The 20,318-nt window shown below is 38.4% G+C and overlaps 1 protein-coding gene across 1 annotated transcript; it reads right to left on the reverse strand.

The window, feature by feature from the left end:
• Positions 1 to 5,379: 5,379 nt before the first annotated feature.
• Positions 5,380 to 16,777, reverse strand: KAZALD1 (Kazal type serine peptidase inhibitor domain 1). Its single transcript, XM_070946103.1, has 4 exons — positions 16,228 to 16,777; positions 13,679 to 13,839; positions 6,162 to 6,309; positions 5,380 to 5,474 (listed from the first exon to the last, which is right to left on the reverse strand). The coding sequence occupies exons 1-4, from the start codon at positions 16,775 to 16,777 to the stop codon at positions 5,380 to 5,382; spliced, it is 954 nt and encodes a 317-aa protein (XP_070802204.1).
• Positions 16,778 to 20,318: the final 3,541 nt, after the last annotated feature.

Here is a 20,318-nt window from a genome sequence, read left to right on the forward strand (position 1 = left end):
AATAAACTGTGATGATATAGTTCAGGAGAAATCTAAAACAGTCACATGTCACTGAAAAATGAATCAGGTGTAATAACACAAAAGTAGTATAAACTAGTTTCTCAGCAATGGCAACTTTAAGATATGTGTGGGTTTCAATTCTCAGATTTCACCAGCCAGCATGGGGAATGGCAGAGGAGTTATGGGAATTAATGTCTACACATCTTAAAGCTGCCATGGTTGAGAAACTGGTCTAGACACTTCATGAAGGTTATGATCTCCTTAGAAACACTTTAAATCATGAATGACTGACAAGGTCCACATATGGCCGTTGGCCACAAAAAAATGTGGCCTATTATGTTGCTGGATTGCTTATTCCCAGGGTAAAGGAGAAGTAGAGTTCTGGTTCTTTGCTGTTAACATCAGAAAACCAAATAATTTGAAAGAGCATTTCTGAGACAGAGTGTAAAATGTGTGGCTCCCATCTACTCGCCGGTGTTTCAAATTGCTCGGTCACTGGATAGAAACGACAGAGCTGATGAAATTGAATGGTGAAGAATTGTATATATAGAATTTGCACACACAGGGATATTCATAATTGCAGGGCTGAAGTAAATCACATCCATTCACACCCTTCAATGTATTATCATGTGGCTTCTGTCTCATACAAACAACCAGATATACAGTATATACATAAAATGTTGTGCATAACTGTAATCCCCATCTTTCAAATTTATGTTCTGCTCACTGGGCATAAATACTGTTTATGTGTCAGAAACCCATTTATAACATGATTAATTGCTCCCAGACTTGAAAACAACCAATTTCCAAGAATCAAAGGAATCCATATGGATCCTATCAAGAGACAATGCTGTTCTTCTATTGTTTGCTGATTCTGGTTCAGCAACAGACTGTCCACCAGATTTTCTTAACTAAGTAAGATGTTGTTCAATTGAGGGAACGCAGAAACTGTAGCTTTTTCTAAAGATTTCTAAGTTGTGACAATCAAAAAAGAAGCACACTTAGCCTTTGGAATGCTTTATTTTTCTTTTCTTTTCTTTTTTCTTTTTGGTAGACTTGAGAAAACCTTTGAAAGTTAAAAGCAGATTAGGAAAGTTTTAAAATGCCATCTTTTGATTAACCGGGATTGTTTATCAGTGTTTCAGAAAATACAATTTGTTCTATTTTGTAACAGCACTAATATTTTCAACAGCACTATTTTGTAACAGCACTAATATTTTCGGCTGGACAATTAGGAAAAAAAAATGCAAGTTTAGGTCAGAGAAGTGCTGGCTAAAGCTCTGCAATGGTAAGGACTAGAGATAGAAGTTCTTTTGTACTTTTGTACTCTGCAAAAAGGCTTGGAGAAACTAGTGTGTATAAGCAACACGGGCTTCCTGTTATGCTGTGAGTTCAAAAAAGTCCTAGACCAAAATTATAATGTGGGTATTGAGCTAATTCTTGAGCCTGCATCCCATCGCTGAGCTATACTCAGCTATACAAAGCTGGCATATAATTATTTAAGCCTCTTGACTGATACCTAAACAACACAGTGTAGATCACTTCTGGTGGCTATTTTGTGCCTGCTTTGAAAATTATTCCAAAGAATAACAGAACAACAAAATAACAGAGCTGGAAGGGATTTGGGTTTTCTAATCCAACTCCCTGCTCAAGCAGGCGACTCCTTAATCACTTTTGTTGCTGTTCTCTGCACTCTTTCTAGAGCCTCAACATCTTTTTTTTATATCGTGGTGACCAAAAGTAGATGCAATATTCTAAATGCGGTCTTATGAAGGCATAATAAAGTGATATTAGCACTTCACGTGATTTTGATTCTATCCCTTTGTTAATGCAGCCTAGGATTGCATTGGCTTTTTTGGCAGCTGCAGCACACTGGTGGCTTATATTTAAGCCGTTGTCCACTAGGACTTCCAGTTCCCTCTTGCAGTTACCGCTACTGAGCCAAGTACCACCTATTCTGTACCTATTTCATCATGTTTAACCATATTCAGCAGCATGAATGAAATCCTTTATTAAGTCTTCTTGCATGAAGAATGAGAAGATAGCTTCCAGAATAAAAAAGAAGGTAAAATGTTCTGACCTCAGAAGGTTTTAGACAAATACCTCATATTCTTTTCTGGTGACTATATTTTTAAACATGAGTACTCTTATCCAGTCCCATATGGAATACGAAGTGCAATGATATTGCATTGTTGTACAGCTATTATACTTCACTGTCTACTCATTTTCAAATTTATTGAAAAGTCCACAACTGACTGGGTTTGTATTATATTCTAAACCATAAATCATGATTCACAAATAACCATTACACACAAGACAGAAGTGGTGCTTTCACTTTAAAATGGTCAGAATTGCTCAGGATAGATGGATCTTATATCAGGAGCCAAGCAGAGTCCAGGGACCACAGAACAAAAATAAATGGAATCAAAAACTAAGTTGGCAGGCCAACCCATTATCCTTTACATAGAACACATAAATGCATCCAAACACTTATTCTAAACCTAGTGCACACCAACTGATTCTTTTATATAGACAGCCATTTTCATACATAACAGAGACCAACGAACATGTTTTCTCACCCACCCAAATGGCATAACAAAAGAGGAGTTTCTCACTCCTGATTTTTAGCAAGTGCAGGATCACTGGTGCTGAGGTGGAGGCTAAGAGTTGAATCACATTGAGAAAATAGTTTAAGAAACCATATATCATATCTAAGAAAATTAAAAAGGAGAAATAGATGATCAAACCCTGCTGCTCCACAGGTATGAAGGTGGGAGGATATACTATGATAATAAGAATGGCAAAGCATGCTTATTTTTCCATATTTATTATGTCTGCATATTCTTATCTATCAACTTGTGCCCAACTTTCTTCTGGAAAAGAAGGCAGGGGAGCATCCTCCAATAGGACACTCTGACAGATTTATGAGCTTTTTTACAGATAAAATTATTCACAATTTATTGGATTTGGATATCTCTTTAATGAGACAACTCAGATGACAATTTGCAAGACTATCTGGGGATTATTTTGAGTTTATGGAGAGGAAGGATGTAATCTGGGTTCTCTGTGGCATATGGTATATCCTAGTGCCTGGTTGTGGTTGCAATCAAAATCCTGGCCTGATGCCTGAAGGCTATGATAATATGAAAGAGCCAACATTCAAAATAAATCCCAGCAAGACAGAGTTGCTGTTTTCAGTACATGGACTAGGTAGCTCAATTCTTGTTTAACCATTGGCTGTCAATAGGAAGAAGAAGCAGGTTGAAGAAGCAGGTTCCTAGATATAGAGGTGGATGTTCTGGATTTCAAGGCTCTTGCCAGAGGAACAGATAGATGCTAAGGCCAAGGATGCTTTTGCCAAATTTCAGCTGGTATAACAATTGCAATCCTTTCTAGACTGAGGGGCTGTCTTCACTGTGGAGCTAGGCCACTGCAATGCACTCTAGATGAAACCACTCTGCAGAAAATTCAAAAGCTACAATTGGTCCAAAATGTTATGGTACATCTGCTAAAAAGTATTAAGGGATTTATCAGGGATACACCAATTCTAGTATTACTGCATTGGTTACCAGTTTGCTTCTGTATTTAATAAAGCCCTACATGGCTTGGCCACTGAATACGTAGAGGATTATCTTCCCCCAAAGATCATGACCTGTCCCATGCATGCTTTCAGGAGGAGATGCTAAGGGTCTCTTTCCCACATGATATGAAGATATTGGTGTATGTATATACATGTTTGTGTGAATATCCTTTTGGTGGCTGCCCCATACTTTGGAATATCTTGACTTCTAACATCTATGAAGCTCCTAAGTTTGCAACCCATAAGAAGCATTTCAGAACTTTTTGTTTTGCAGAGTATTTGGGTCAGAATCATGATGGGATACTTTTAATTTATGTAACTGGAGTATTATTTGTAGCTATTATTTATTGTTTGTAAACTGTCTTTGGTCTTGTGAATTAGGTGAGTTCATACATAGAGAAAATAACACGGGGGAAGAAGCATCCAGAATTGAGGGAACAGGACTTTTTGAGTAGGATAGATTGGATGTCCAAGTTGAACATCCAAATGTGCCGTTTTGTTGAGCACTCATTAGTTATTACTTTTATGTATTTTAGTCATTCTAGAGGTAATGTATAATCTTAAGGCAAGGTAATTGGTTGCCTGTTTTAATTCTGCCAGCAATATAAAAAATAAGGTAGGTTAGACAGAATAACTAGCTCAACGGCACCTACTTATTTTTATAGTTGAACAGATGCAGCTGTCATAGCTTAAATTCCAATGCTCAGATGCTACATTCACTGTTTCACCATTTATAGCTTTGTGTGGGTCATCATGATCAGATATATTTAGGTCCTAATCAAAATCGAGCCATTGCCATTCATGCTGATCTTATTTTAGGTTTTTCTGAAGGTCTTTCCAGATTTCACATCTGAAAGAAACTACCTTGAGACAGGGTTTGTTTTTTTCATACATGGTATGTAAATATAGACTTTCAGGCTTTGAAAGAAAAGAAAAACTTGAAAAACAAAGGTGGCATATACTATGAATTCCAGTTAGCAGTGAAGCTGAAGAATAGTTAAATTCACAATAGAGACACTGACCAGTATTACTATTTTTGGAGAGCTTCAGTTGTGGTCTCTTTGATCAGCACTTTAAAATTGACATTCATTCTTCTTTCTGCAACGAGGAAACCCAAACCTGTGACAACATAGGCCTCACCAAATAATATCCTGCACGCTTCATCCAGTTTATATACAGTATATGTGTTTTGGCACACTTTGAAATCTGGCTTCCATTTTAAAAGCTGTTCCCAAACTTGTTTAGAAGTTTCTTTCCCTGCTGATCTAATCTTTCCTCCTTTAAATTCTTTAATGTACCAAACAGGCAGTTAAACTGAATTTTGCTAGAGATTTTAGTTCTTAGGCTTCCTATTAAAAGAAAATGCTTCTTTTTTTTCTCCAAGATCTCTGCTACTTGAATTATATGCATCAATGTAGTCTAATCTCTGAGCAATTAGAAAAGGAATAATTGTGAGTGTGAAGTATCAAATCAATGAAATTATACTCCCCCAGAAGCTAATCAAAGTCCATTTGATTTGCATCAGTTAAATACAATCACTTCTTCTCTTCTACTTGCTTTGATGTACTTGTCATTCAGGGATTGGTCATACAATTAAGTATATTGATTTTGACAGAATTAACTTATACTAAAGCTCTCCATAGAAAAATTTCCTTTGGCTTCCTTAAGTTCACCCTAGAATTTCCATATTAATTATTAATCTAGGGAACTGGGGCACCAGTTGATGATGAAATAAATGTTCAAATGGGAAAGAATACAAATGACCCTGCATTATGAATGCTGTCCTATATATGTCCTTCTCAGTAATAATCATACAATTCATCACTCGCCCAGTCATCATTTGATCCCAGGTTGGGCCCCTTGGGCAGAGCCAGTGAGGTTAAATTCAGTTGATCTGCAAAAATATAGGACACAAAGCATATGGTTACCATCTGAAATGAGTTACTGTCCTCCTTTATCTATTGCTAATAATTGTTGGCTAAAATAATTACATTAATGTATAATAATGTATAATAAGTTGTGTTAACTGGATAATGGGTGCTGCCTATGAATTTTACAAGCTATCAGCATAGTTGTAACTTTCAAACAATTTGTCAGGCAATTAGCATATTGGTTGTAGATGTTTCATATAATTTGCAGTGACCAAGCTAGTGGATCTGATAGTAGCTGAACTCCAAAACATCTGGAGGAAATCATCTATCCTTTTCCTAACAATGGGACAAAGGCTGCTATTTTGATGGCAATGCCATGCATTTACAAAGTGCTGTTTGAAATGCAAAGAAGAAACACAGTTCCCTTTCTTTACAAAACAGTATTTATATTTTTATAATATAACAACATTTTATGGGGCACGGAAAATAAATAATTTACTTGGTGAAATTGGAGAGGGATTTCCAAATTTCTAAATTCAATCTCTATGCTGTCACAAGATATATAAAATATAAAAACTAATGACTAGGTAGACATTAGCAACTTCCAGAATATAGAAGACACGTGTGGGTACTGGTGGACACAAGAGAAAACCAACTGTTGAGACAAACAGGTTGGCTAAAGGAATGACTTAAGGTTAGTTTCTACTTACCAGGAGTGAGTACCGTAAGGCTGGCAGGAGCTGCCACTTGTCCAACACTGTTTCTTGCATAGCAATGATAAGTTCCTTCATCAGTCAACCGCACAGCTTGGATTTGAAGCCAGCTGGTTACCTCATACTTCTGAGGACCTCCCCTAAACTACAGCCAATTACATAAGACACATTTTAAATCTCTCTCTGTATACTGTATGATTCCATTGGGGAAAAACTATTTAAAAAACTTTATTCTGGGGTTTATTGATAACTGTCCTGCCATTTTTATCAATGACTGTAACACAATTTCGACAGATAGGTTAGGTTGACAGAAACTAGGCTGAAGTTACCCACTGAGCTTCCATGGGTAAAATGGCTATGACTACTCTGCATTGATTCTGATGTAGAAGATCTTTACCTTAATAAATACATAATAAAATAATTACAATAAATATCACATCATGTCAAAGTTCAAACAACAAACTAAAACTTCAGTATGCAGAATCATGTTGATTCATTTTCCCATAGTTGATAGAAAATGTAGGAATATCTTCCATCTTGGATTTTAAGTTGGATATACTAGAATCATTCACTACTCTTAACCACTGCCCATGCATGACAAATCTGAACTTCATATTCAATATCTTTGACTCGTTTCTTTTCTGAACAGTCTATTTAATACTTTATAAACATTAAAGCAACACAGTGATACTGTAGAACAGGCCCAAACCATATTTCCAACATACAGAAATTAAAAACAACCATTACTCTACATTTTCTGAGGGATTAAATCCATATTTAAAAAGTATTTTGCTGAATTAATTCCATTGGCTTAGGATCTGGATATTTGTGAAACGCTCTGCTCTGGGTTGAATTTGCTCAACTGATGAGATTACAAAGCAAAGGCTTGCTGAGAATCCCTCCTCCAATGCAGGAACCCCTTTGTCAAAAATATTCAGTGATAGCCCTTCTCTTCTAGAACAGCTTACATCAGATATTAGAACACTCCCTCTTCATTAGCTATGAAGAGTTGTAAAAAGACCCCTTCTGGAGCAGTTTGATGAAAGATTATCCAATTTGCAGATCCACTGGGCTGGATGTTATGAGCTGTATTGAGTTTCTTTCTATTGCTTTTATCCTACTTTGGTTATGATAAACCACTCAGAGTTTCTGAATTGGAGAGACACATACATGCCAAAAGACAATGTGATAAATGCAAATTACTTGCAAGTTGCCCAGATCTAAATTCATATAATTTCAATTTGGACTTTAAACATATTTTAACTTTAAAATAAGTTCAGTGTATTCCTTTACTTTTCCCATGCTTTATTTTTGGTTCACCCTCTTTTGTTTCTTTATAACATTATTGTGCTTGTTTATGTTATTCTTTTGTTACACATGAAAAAGGAATCATGTGTATGTGGATTTTCACAATAAGCTATAGAGATAGTCCACATGTAACCTAAAGTTTATTGCTTAATATTGTAAAATATAACTCATGTAGGATGAAGTGTTGGCTTCAGCACAGCTCCCTGAATCATATTGTTTTATATAATCACATCTACTCATTCATGCAAATACATGCTTTTAATCAGTATATCTAAAAAAGAAACATTTGGTATTTTTCTGAGTTCAAAAAGCTGCAAACGTAGAACATCAAACATGTTATCTGTCTTTTGGCAGGACTATTATGCTGAGCATTTTATCTGAGAAAGTCTCCATCATCATACTACACAGCATTTAGAAGATTTATATAGTCACCTAACTTTGTATAACTGCAGCTTTGTGTAGTGTACAAAAAATAAAAATCTCCAAATATTATTGCAAGTTAAAAAAAAACCTTATATCAACAAAAGAAATTAATTTGATTAGCAACACGTGAGATAACATATTGCACCTATATCATTTATACTGCACCTTCCAGAAGATGAATTTATCTATCATTTTAGACTAAACCTGGAGTAAAAGCCAAGTTTTTAAAGCTTTCCTCCAAACAAAGGGAATTGGGACCATCTGAATCTCAGGGACAGATTGGTGCAAAGGCAGGCACCACAATAGAAAAATATGTTTAACTACTAAATTCATGGATATATAGTTAACATTGCAACTTGAAATTTGTCTTTTTACAGTTTTCAGCTCTTCTCTTTTTGTATTCCCACTGGTTAGGCTCATCCCATCATCTCCATATATATTTGGAAAGTGTTGGATTCCATCCTATTTTTGACTCTTTCTTTAGCCTGATTCCAAAGCACATTGTGGGTGTGTGATTACAACATACTGTACATAATGTTTATGGAACTAAGTTTTTTTTTTTTAAAAAAGCATGCATTTAATCCTATATGCACATAATATGCATATGTATTTTGTACTTGGTCATGTGCTAGACATTTCAGACTATGTAAAATACCAATGTATGTTGCTGTTCTTTCCATAATGGAAAATAATCTAAATTATTTACAGATGGAACTAGCAGCAGTATATGTTCTCTCTCTTCTTTTAAAGCCTAAATGAGGAAGTTTGGAAGTTGCCCACATATTGTCTTCATTTCTTAGTCTTCTCTGTAAATAGAATGCATGGAATCCATGTCTCTATGTGAATGCCTACATCCAGATTTTTCCTTTCACTGTCAGGTCAGAACAGTGAATTGCACCCAAAAAAAGATGTTGCATAATCAATTGACAGATTAAAAAAAAAACTGCCTTGGAATAACCATTTAGTTATCTAACAGCACTGCAAAATTGAAACAGATTCTAAAATGTGTAATGTATTGGCAGGGGCTGAACCAGAAGGGAAAAGGGAGGGGGTTGTTACAGAGACAGGAGGAAAGATACCCAAAGTTTCATAATTGCACTCCAAATTGCTAGAAATCTCATCTCTCTCTTAATATTTTGGAGATATATTATATTGCGGAGTACTATTAGACTGATCAGACAGTTCAAAATTTATATTTTACTTGATGGACTTGTATCCAACAATTTCTGAAGGAATTCAGTTTATCATCATGTAATCTCCACAGCAACAATCCTGTAAAACAAACTTCTGTAAAAAGAAGTGACTGGGCCAAATTCAGCCACTGGGAGAAGCATGGAATTGGAAAAGGGTAACTAGGCCTTTGTTTCATCCAGTGCTTAGGCAGGGGTGAAATGCTCCTGGTGCAGACTGGATCAGGCGATCCGGTAGCGATTGTGGCAGGTGGTTCAGAGAACCAGTAGTGATGGCGGTGTGAGGTTCCGCCCACCCGCCCAGGTGTCGTTACTTCCTGGTTTTAACCAGGAAGTAATGTGTTTTTTATCCTCTGCGCGGCGCGTGCACTTCCGAACCGGTAAGGAAGGTAAGTAGATTTCACCCCTGTGCTTAGGGCATAAATCCAAATTAAAGCAGCCTTGATGAATGGCTACTAAGTCTTGGTTTGACCACTTAGAATGAAGGGGAGCCAACTTCACTGGTTAATTGGTTTGACTGTAAAAAAAAAAAGATTTTTTTTCTTAGAATTCAGTTGGGATCTATTTTTCTCTAACTTAAATTCATTATTCTGTGTATTGAAGCAATAAAGAAAAGGTGTTGCCCTTTTCAGTGTGATTTCCTATCAGATATTTAAAGAGTGCGCCTAGCACCTTCAATCTCTTTCCAAAGGCTTTAGTTTATAATATCCTAATCATCCTCGCTGTCTTTCTAAGTTTGTTCCTGTTTCTCCAAATCCTCCTTAAAGTGTTATGGCCAGATCTGGACACAGTATGAAATGAAATATGATCCAAACACAATAAAATGGAACCAAGCTGCATTTTCCTTGTTGATTCAGTTTTCCACAAGAATTTCCTACCATGAAATTCTAGTTATATTAGCTCACATGAAAATCCATTTTTGTGAGAACAAAACATATGTTTGATTCCACTCAGTCTTGGTTTCCCTTAAAATCAAGAACTCCAGCAATACTTTCTAAAAATACCATTTCATTCTACAACCCACATTCATGTAATTAACAGACCATTGTTCCAGAAACCAACTCCTGTCAACACATTTTGGGTAGCCAGGGACTCATCTGTAAGAAAGGATGTTTGGTCCATTTGCATGAATGATGATGAGAATACTGTCTGAGCCCCCAAAGTCTTGATCTTTTTCTAAGATTGCTAAAATCTATGGTGTTTTGTCCTACACCATAGGTACTGTATCAGCAGGGACCAGTAATTGTTAGATCTGATATGCTTAGGATGTTGTTTTGCTGTATCCTTAAGGATTGCTCCTAGCAATCAGTACATCTCACAAGCTAATGTGTCTGGTAAATATAAATACGTTTCACTTCTTCATAGTGGAGAATTACCACTTACCAATTACCATGATTCTTCTTTGTCACTCTTTTTCTGAATTATCTGAGCCCATTTCAGCCACAAAGGCCTGAAAACTCTTTCTGAGTACATGGTGCACAATGTCTTTATGTACGTTTGTCTCTTGATTCTGGTTATTTTCATTCACTAGGCTTATTCCTATCGAGGCCTCACAAATAGCTATGGCTATCTGCTTCAATAGCAATAAATATGTCAGGTTTATCTCAAGGTAATTAATCCAGTCCAGGACTATACATGCGAAGGCTATCTTACAAGTAAACTATGCACTAGGGGAAAAATAACAGCAAGGTTATGAATCCAAACTAAACTAAGTCAAATTTCCAGGAAAAAAACCTGATAGTGAGGAGACTGCAGTAGGAATTTCATGGAGTCACCACAGAATAGCATTATTCTGTGATACAAGTTCATGATGATCCTTAGATAGAAGTTGCTTCTGATCCTGTTTTGACTCTCAACAAATTTGGTTTCCCCTAGCAGATTTCTCCTGAGTAATCTTGCAAAGTCTTGCTGTCTCTTTGTGAAGTTGAGCACTCCTATTCTCTCTGCCCATTGTTGTTCACTTTTCAACTGCTGGCCTATTTGAGGCTAGATGGAGAAAGTTCCAGGTTTGGGTCAAAATTGTAGTGTTCATTTTAAGAAAGTTGAGGTCAGTAGTAACTCAGGTTCCATGGTGCCTGGCAACCTAGATTTCTGGAAATGATTCATCATCTGAGGAAGAATCTTGAAACCATGCTAAAGACAACGTCTTTATTTGAGTTTCTTCCTTATAGAGTGTTGATTCTACTATCAGTTTCCATTGTAGTGTTTCTTTACTATGATCTGATAAATTCTTTCTCATCAGCTGAAGCGCCTCCTTATTGCTCCAATCTTCACTTTTTCTTCGAGAAGTACACAAGCTTGGACCTGCTATGAATATAGGTTAAGATTCTCTCAGGTAGATACACAAATATATCTCTCAGGTATGTACACAAGCACTCCAGGTCATAACTACAGATTTCTATCCACTCATCTTTGGGGAGGGGGTGGGGGATGGAGTAGCACTAGGAAAAAGTTGTATTTCCACCTGTTTCTGGTTCTCAGATTAGCTGAAGTACAAAATTTCAGTTTACTTAGAAAATTTGTTAGAAACTTTTCTGTCAAATTCCACCAGCAAATTCCTGTTTAGCAAAAGTCAAAGTTTTGGACTTGCTGAATGAGTCAGATTTAACATTAAAACATGAATCAATAAAATGGCATGATCAGCCTTTTTTCACAGCAGCTATACAAAATCTGGCTACTATGTGGATAATTTGGATATTTCATCTTGTAACAGCTTGACATCCATTCTGCCCGGATATTGGCATAGTGTACTACTCCATGGCATATTTTTTTTTATGGAGATTCCTATACTAGGTGCTAGTATGTTGTATTGTTTTACTTTCCAGTTCAAATGGGCACACACATTTGTATTCTATTCTAACAAGGTATATTTTAGAATATCTGCCCTACAAAAATACAAGAGAGAGAACATTGTACCCCATGTGATCCACACCCAACATTTTAATTACTTCACCACATTAGCAAAACAATATTTACCCTCACATAACAATAATTACAAGGCACTCTGTCCCTTGACATTGCTCACACATCTTTAGTTTCTCCCACTATCTGTTGGATTAACATCTCTAGGTGAGGAAACTTCATGTGTACAATTGCAAGTGTGAAGATTTATATACATGCATGAAGAGCAAGTATGCAAAAAAAAAATGCACAAAGACAATGATAAATATATAATGATAGGGTGGAATTGTTTGTATATGAAAGTCAAATGTTTTATAAAGCCTTGAGGGTCCATATGCCTGTACAATCATTCTTTTCCCTACACTTTACTTAAGATAAATGTGTGCAGGCTTACATTCTTAAAATCCCACTATCTAAAAAAGATCTCCAAATCCCATGCGGCATACAGATTTAGCAGTGCATTAGGATCTTGGTAATCTTGCTTAATATCTATTTTTCCACTAAACATTTCTGATGCAACATATTCTCTAGCATTACACCCAGACTATTTTTAATTAACTCATAGCAGCAGACATTCTCTCTGGAGAGTTTCCCATTGTTTTAGCTTTTTCTTGTAGGAAAGCAATTCCTGGTTCCAATTTAATTTGTTCAGTTGTATTTTCCTCATCTGTTTTCTTGGACTAGTGTGATTGCACTTATGACAAAGGGGTAGTTGAAGTTTGATACAACAACGCAAGGAACAAAAATGTCTCTTATTTTAAACAATAGATGCTATCCCAAACATATCCTACTTGACATAACATGGAACTATCCCAGCCCCCTAACCAGACTGTGACTTGACATATGCTTTTACTCCACCCAAAACATTTCATAGTAGAAATTTTAGTTTCTATAAATGATTCCTAGGATTTCCTCACCCACCCTTTAAATGGAAGGGTGTAACACTAAGTACTTTGCAGCCTTTTACGTTCTATTTTAGGCTGGCTTCCCAAACTTGTTAACCTCTGTGAAGATCCATGTTAGGAACATTCACAGATTACCACAATATTTCCAATTGCTAATGCAAATGTGTGTAATTGTGGCCAGCAAGAGAACAAGCAGTAAAAATGGAATGGTAATTAAAGCTTGCAGTAAGAAAAACAAAAGAAAAATGGAGAATAGTTCATTGGTTAACTGTATTTTGAGCAGCGCCAAAAAACAAAACAAAGCAAAACAAACAAACAAAACCCCCACAGAAGGTTATTTGAAGAAATCTGTGCATGTCCAAAGCTGGTTGTCATTTGTTAAGCAAGTCCATCTTTTGTTAAGCAAGCAGAAGTTGTAAATCAGCAATGTATAGTGGAAGATCTGAAGAACTTTGAGAGCCAATTAGATGTTATTATTAAAGTTCTCACCTAGGAGATTCAGGTTCAAGCCCACCCTCAATCATGGAAGCTCAGTTGATGACTTGGACCTGTCCGTCTCTCAGCCAAACTTCATCCACAGTGTTGTTGTTGGAACAACAACAAAAAGAAGTCAATATTACATATGCTATCTTGAGCTTCTAGGGGGAAAGTGGGAATAAATCTGACAAAATAATTAAATATAAATAGTGACACTTTAGGACCATATACAAAGAGCTAAAGGTAGGACCATATTCCCCATACACACACATAACCACTGTTTGAGGGTAGACTAGATTTTCAGGGTTACCTGAACTGAAATGTGGGGGTCATCTCCAGGAAGCAGCGTATCCAGACCCTCTTTCCTCCATTCAATAGATGCCATGGGAAATGCAAAGACCTCACAGCCAAAGATCACATCTTGCCCAGTGATGTTCCAGATATCATAAGGAGGAGACACAATACAGGGCTCTAGGAAAGGCCAGAAAAAGATCTGAGAAGCCAAGAATCTCTAGTTTATTTGTCCTTGAAGGTATTATCTTTTCTGCTCAATTTTAGAGATGATGATTCCTAAAAGTTACCATTTTGTACACATTTCAAGAGATCCTTTAATCATATGGTGATTAAATCACTCTCACCTTTTGATAGTTAGCTTGTAGTCAAGGTCTGTCTTATTTTTATTTATTTTTTTGTAACATCTAAGCTTTTCAAAATGGCAAGGGCCTGGGACCAGATGACTTTCAGGACTGTCTCTCCTCACCTGTCTCATGAGGTCCAACAGGAAAGGCATGTTCTAGGTCCCATCCACTAGGGAAAGTCATCGGGTGGGTCCATAGAGGAAAGCCTTTTCTATTGTAATGTTTGCCCTCTGGAACATCATTCTTCTGCAGATTAGGCTTGTTCCAACCCTACAGGCCCATGATGGCGAACCTAAGGCACACGTGCCAGAGGTGGCACGCAGCACCCTCTCTGATGGCACACGAGTCGTCGCCCCAGTTGTCGCCCCATGCACGCGCACATCCCCAGGCCAGCTGGGCTTCGCGTCTCTGCCGCACATGCGCAGGGGATGCATGTGCATCCGCAGGGGCAGGGTGCGTACAGCAGGCTGTGTGTGCATGTGGGGGGGCGCATGTGGGGGGGCGCACATGCATTGCATTTTGGGGGTTCGGGCGCAAGCGCATTCATGCAAGTGCATTTGTGCACACACGCTTTGGGCACTTGGTCCAGAAAAAGTTAGCCATCACTGCTATAGGCTTTCAAGAAGGCCTTAAAAACCTAGCTTGGAACCAAGCCCTGGGCTCTATTATAGTGATGAAGTATGTTGTGGTTTTATTTAATCTCAGCTCCTATGTTTGTTTTTTATTGTCTTTATGGTATTTTACTTTTACTTTTTGATCACCGCCTAGAGTCATATGTTTGAGATGGATGGTCATATAAATAGGATAAATAAATGAACTATTGCACTATACTCCCAGTTTCCTTTCAGTGGAAAACCTTTTATGATTGAGCTAAATAGTGCTGCTTTGCCAGGCCATCAGCAGCTGTTATAAAGAATGTATTTGTATCATCATGGCACATCTGTGAACAAGGGCCCTTGGCCCCTAAACGGTGGTCCGGGGCTTTGTCGCAGTCGTTTAAATGAAATGCTTTCTAGGGATGTTGCTGCTGCCTCCTGTTGCTGGGGAAACATGACAGCTTTGTGGCAGCTGCTAATCAGCTTGCTTTATTGTCAAATGCTTGGATTTGACTTAAGCTTTCTGGCTAACTCACTTTTCCTCTTGTTTTAAGCTTTGATGCCTGGGGAGAGATGGTAGCTGGCTGGTAGGTAGAGCACAAGTTCTGCATACAGAATGACTTTTATTCAAGCTCTGGAACCTCCAGTGTTTTGTTCTGGTTTTTTAGAAAGTTCAATAGCAATGAGATAGATTTTTACCTCAGCTTGCCCTGCCAGTTAGATATTAGATGCCAGGCTAGATGAATAATTTATGTTTTATTAGAAAACAGCTTTCTAATACATTGTATCTTTGTAACTTCATATTTGGCGACAAGAAATGGGATACAAAGCCACAAACCTAGCTTATAGCGCTCCTTACAGTTATTACAGAAGATATGTATTATGTGTAATATGTAAACGTTGTTTTAGTAGCAGACATCTAGAACAATATCTAGTCTGGTTTGATTTACCAAGTACTGCTACATGATGAAATCCTAGAATAGTATATCAATGCAGACCAATGTGTATGCCAGATGACACTTGCTATCCCTAATATATAATGTTTGTTACACATGAAATATTTCTAGCACTTACCTTAACTCTAGCGATTATTTTTATATACAATTGTTTGGGGTTGTCTAGCTCTAGAAAGTAACAGCCTGTCATTGTGGAATTCCAGATATTCAGGTTCATCTTAATGCTGAGGACTGTTTTACCTGGGTGAATTCATCAATAGGCATTGATTCTTTATCTTCAATTATTTAATTCTTTTTAAGATTTTTATGATTGCAATACTCCATAGAAACAATAGATACACACTGAGTGTGTACTATTAAGAAATATGTTCAGTCCTTGTAGAGAAAGATGGTAGATAAATGGTACCAGTGTTAAGGACTAGATAGCAGATTGTGTGAAAAAAACAATTCTGAGAACTGCAAAATTATTGAAACCAGGTTGTTTTTGACCAATCTCTATTATACAATTTTAAACCGTTAGATTATTTACTTCACCAGACATTTTTTGTTTTGAAAATGTAAGAGCGTAGAATCATTGTTTCCCATTTATTTTATTTTCAAAACATTTAAAACCAGTCCTTTCTGGACTCACACAGGCATTGGGGAAGAGGGACTTACAGTGGACCTTACCTGATTGACAAGGTCCTTCGTGAGCTACAGTGAGATTAGCCTCAGGGTTGGAATTAAACACCTCTTGGAATTTGCAGATCTGAGCATACGTTTTGCCATCAGAGCCACAAAGAGCTTGGTTAGATAAACAAGTGCACTGGGGCTCAGGCACCTCGCCATGTTGCAGGTCTTCGGAATCAAGACGGCACTCTAAATGATCCCCACATTTGCCATAGAAGTGGTTGGTATGATCCAGGTCGCAGATCTGTCCCTCTAGATTTGCACATTCCCAACAACAGTCACAGGCATCCAGGACCACTCCAGAAAGGCAACCACGAGGAGTGGGGCATTCTTCCAATCTACATTCTACACAACTCTCCCCTTCCTCTAGAAGCCTCTGCCAGCCACGTTGCAAGTAATCAGGACCAATGGGCAGTGCCGAAATAAGGGCATCCCAGCAGAGAAATAGCATAAGAAAAGTGACTTGTAGAGAAGCTAGGGTAGCAGGTTGAGACATTCTCACTAGTTCACTGGAACTTGGCACCTGTTTGTCACCCTTGCTTGTCACCATCCCTGGGGTGATGGAAGGGGATTCACTACTTGTTCCTTTTCAAAACCACAAAGACATCACTGCCTGCAAAAAAAAGGAAGGAATTCAGATGCAGCAATTATTTCACCTATCAGTTTCTGTAAATGAATACTTGAATTGGAACATTTTGAGAACAATATTTCCATGCCTCCCATTGATGATCTGAACCCCTTATTGTGATTTTTCAGGATAAAAGGCTGACTCTTCTCAATGTAAGTAGCTGTCAGGCAAATTATACTATCAAGAAAGCATTCCAGTCTTTAGATCAGCCAGTGAGGGGGGCAGGTACACCTCCCATCCAGGTTGTTGCAAAATGATGGGGGCACAACAGCAAAAGGCATTGTCATTTATGCCTGAGAAGCATAACAGGTTCTTGAGCAGGGTCACAGGGGCTCTACTTTCATATCAATATCAGCACATGAATGACAAATATAAGACACAGAAATGTCTGTGATCATTTTGATTCTATTTATTTAAATATTTTTATTGTACTTTATTTTGTATAGCTTGTACCATATTAAATTCAAGTTGACAGTAACAGGTCCATAGGTAGAGACTCAAATAAGGAAATCTAAAGCAGGGCACAGAATCACTGCAGAACTCTCAGAACTCAAACACAGAATCACACTTACATAGGGATACAGTTTTTATTGTATTACTTCCAAGCAAGTTGTTGGGTAAAATATGGCTAATATGTTTTTATTTATATCTCTTCAAGTAAGTACAAGGATTCAAGGTTTATTGCTTCAATGATAGCTGATCAGTGAGGAGGTCAAATTCCTAAAGCTCCTCTTTTATCTCTGGCACTAAATGAAGTGCCAGAGAAACCTCTTTGAAAGAACCTCTTTCAGGTTCAAAACTTATTAACCAACTTTTTATACTGTCATCATGCAGCTGATGTGGAGCTGAACATGGTGAGTTTTTATAGACCCCCTAATCTGGGCTTTTAAAAAGTCAATTGTATCGTCTTGTATGTCAGAATGGGTAAGTAGGTGGCCCTTACCTTTTCCCCCCCTATCATTGAGTTGTGCAAACTCAATTTAATGTTTTTAAATCGGGGGGTGAGATTGTGCCATAAGCAAATGAGGAAAAAGAATTATTCTTGAAAATACTTTTGAATCAGCTATCAAAAAGCAGTTAAATTTAAAACAATCTTTTAATCTTTTAATATGTATCCACATATAAATATGCAAAAATAATATAAAGAACAAATGTCATACACAGGATATGCAATAGAAGAGCCTCTTGAAAGTTTTCAAACTGCACATTAATTGGTTTCCTGCCGCCTACTTTGAAAGAGGCGGTGGTGAGGCCCCTCCTTAAGAAGCCTTCTCTGGATCCGGCTGTTATGGCTAACTACCGTCATGTCTCCAACCTTTGCTTTATTGCGAAGGTTGTTGAGAGTGTGGTTGCGCAACAGCTCCCGCAGTACCTGGATGAAACCGTCTATCTAGACCCATGCCAGTCCGGCTTCAGGCCTGGGTACAGCACGGAAACAGCATTGGTCGCGTTGGTTGATGATCTCTGGAGGGCTCGGGACAGGGGTTGCTCCTCTGTTCTGGTCCTATTAGATCTCTCAGCGGCTTTTGATACCATCGACCATGGTATCATGCTGCACCAGCTGGAGGGACTGGGGGTGGGAGGCACCGTGTTGCGGTGGTTCTCCTCCTATCTCTCCGACCGGTCGCAGTCTGTGTTGGCAGGGGGGCAGAGGTCGACCTTGAGGCGCCTTGTTTGTGGGGTGCCACAAGGGTCGGTCCTCTCGCCACTCCTGTTCAACATTTATGTGAAACCGCTGGGTGAGATCATCTGTGGATTTGGGGTGCGATGCCATCTGTATGCTGATGACACTCAGCTGTACATCTCCACCCCAAACCACCCCAACAATGCCCTTGAAGTGATGTCCCAGTGTCTGGAGGCCGTGCGGGTCTGGATGGGGAGGAACAGGCTTTGACTCAACCCTTCCAAGACCGAGTGGCTGTGGATGCCGGCATCCCGATATAGCCAGCTGGCACCATCACTGGCTATTGGGGGCGAGTCATTGACCCCCACAGAGGGGGCTCGCAACTTGGGCGTCCTCCTGGACACATGGCTGTCTTTAGAAGAGCATATGACGGCCGTGGCCAGGGGGGCTTTTTATCAGGTTCGCCTGATACACCAGTTGCGCCCCTTTCTGAGTCGGGATTCCTTATGCACAGTCACTCATGCTCTCGTCACTTCTCGCCTGGACTACACTAACGCTCTCTACATGGGGCTCCCCTTGAGGAGCACCTGGAGGCTCCAACTGGTCCAGAATGCGGCTGCGCAGGTGATCACGGGAGCGACATGGTGCTCCCATATAACACCTCTCCTGTGTGAGCTGCACTGGCTCCCGGTGGTCTTCTGGGTGCGCTTCAAGGTGTTGGTTCTCACCTTTAAAATGCTCCATGGCTTAGGGCCAGGGTATTTACGAGACCACCTGCTGCTACTGATAACCTCCCACCGGCCAATACGCTCTCACAGAGAGGGCCTCCTCAGGGTGCCGTCGGTCAAGCAATGTCGGCTGGCGGCCCCCAGGGGGAGGGCCTTCTCTGTGGGAGCACCTGCCCTCTGGAACGAGCTACCTCCCGGAATACGGCTGATTCCGGATCTCCACACTTTCTGTAAGGCCCTGAAGACGTTTTTATTTCAGCAAGCTGGCCTGGCCTGAATAGGTTTTAGCGGTTTTTTAATTGTATTGCTAGGCGTTTTAAATTGGGGTGGCTGTTTAATTTAATTTATTCTTAATTATTTTAACTTTTATATTGCATGTTATTTTAATTCTCGGCTGTTCACCGCCCTGAGTCCCTTCGGGGAGAAAGGCGGGATATAAATTTAATAAATAAATAAATAAATAAAATTGTAAAAAAGAAAATTTATATTTTGCAAGTCTTTTTTCTGGAACAAAATGTTTTTCTCCTTCAGTATCTTGGATTAATTACGTTTGATGTAACTGTTTCTGCCAATGATGTCCCATTTTTTAAATAGGGGATTCAGTTTTTATTAGAAAATTTAGAGGACTTCTTTAATTTTTTATTATGCAGTGTGACTGGTACAAGATGTGTGTTCTTAATGGAAAAGCAGTTACTGCTATGATCAGTTGCTCTTTTAATGAAGTACTAAATTGTCTTCAGAGAGTTAATATTTTTTTTTTTTGAAAAGCAGCATTGCTATTTCCCATTACCCAATTACATAATGTTCAATTACTGAGCTTAGTCATTTAAGGTTAAATGTATAGGCCTGACTCCAAAAATGCCTTTTCAGGAGTGGAAATATTTTTTTTTCCAGCATTAGGATAAGATTAGTTTAGTATGTTGCATAATCTGTTACTCAAGATGCATACTTAACTCAATGTTGTCTTTGTCAAAATTCTGACATTTCTATGATAATTTTTTCAATAATACCACTGCTAGAATGTCTTCCTCTTGAATATCTTTGGATTTAGTTTAGTAGTTTATGTAAAAGGAATCTGTTTATTTATCTACCCTTCAGTGTGGGTAACTTA

This window comes from Pituophis catenifer, unplaced genomic scaffold (assembly GCF_029215685.1).
Source record: "Pituophis catenifer annectens isolate HBS135680 unplaced genomic scaffold, rPitCat1.0.hap2 SCAF_6, whole genome shotgun sequence".
Classification (NCBI taxonomy): domain Eukaryota; kingdom Metazoa; phylum Chordata; class Lepidosauria; order Squamata; family Colubridae; genus Pituophis; species Pituophis catenifer.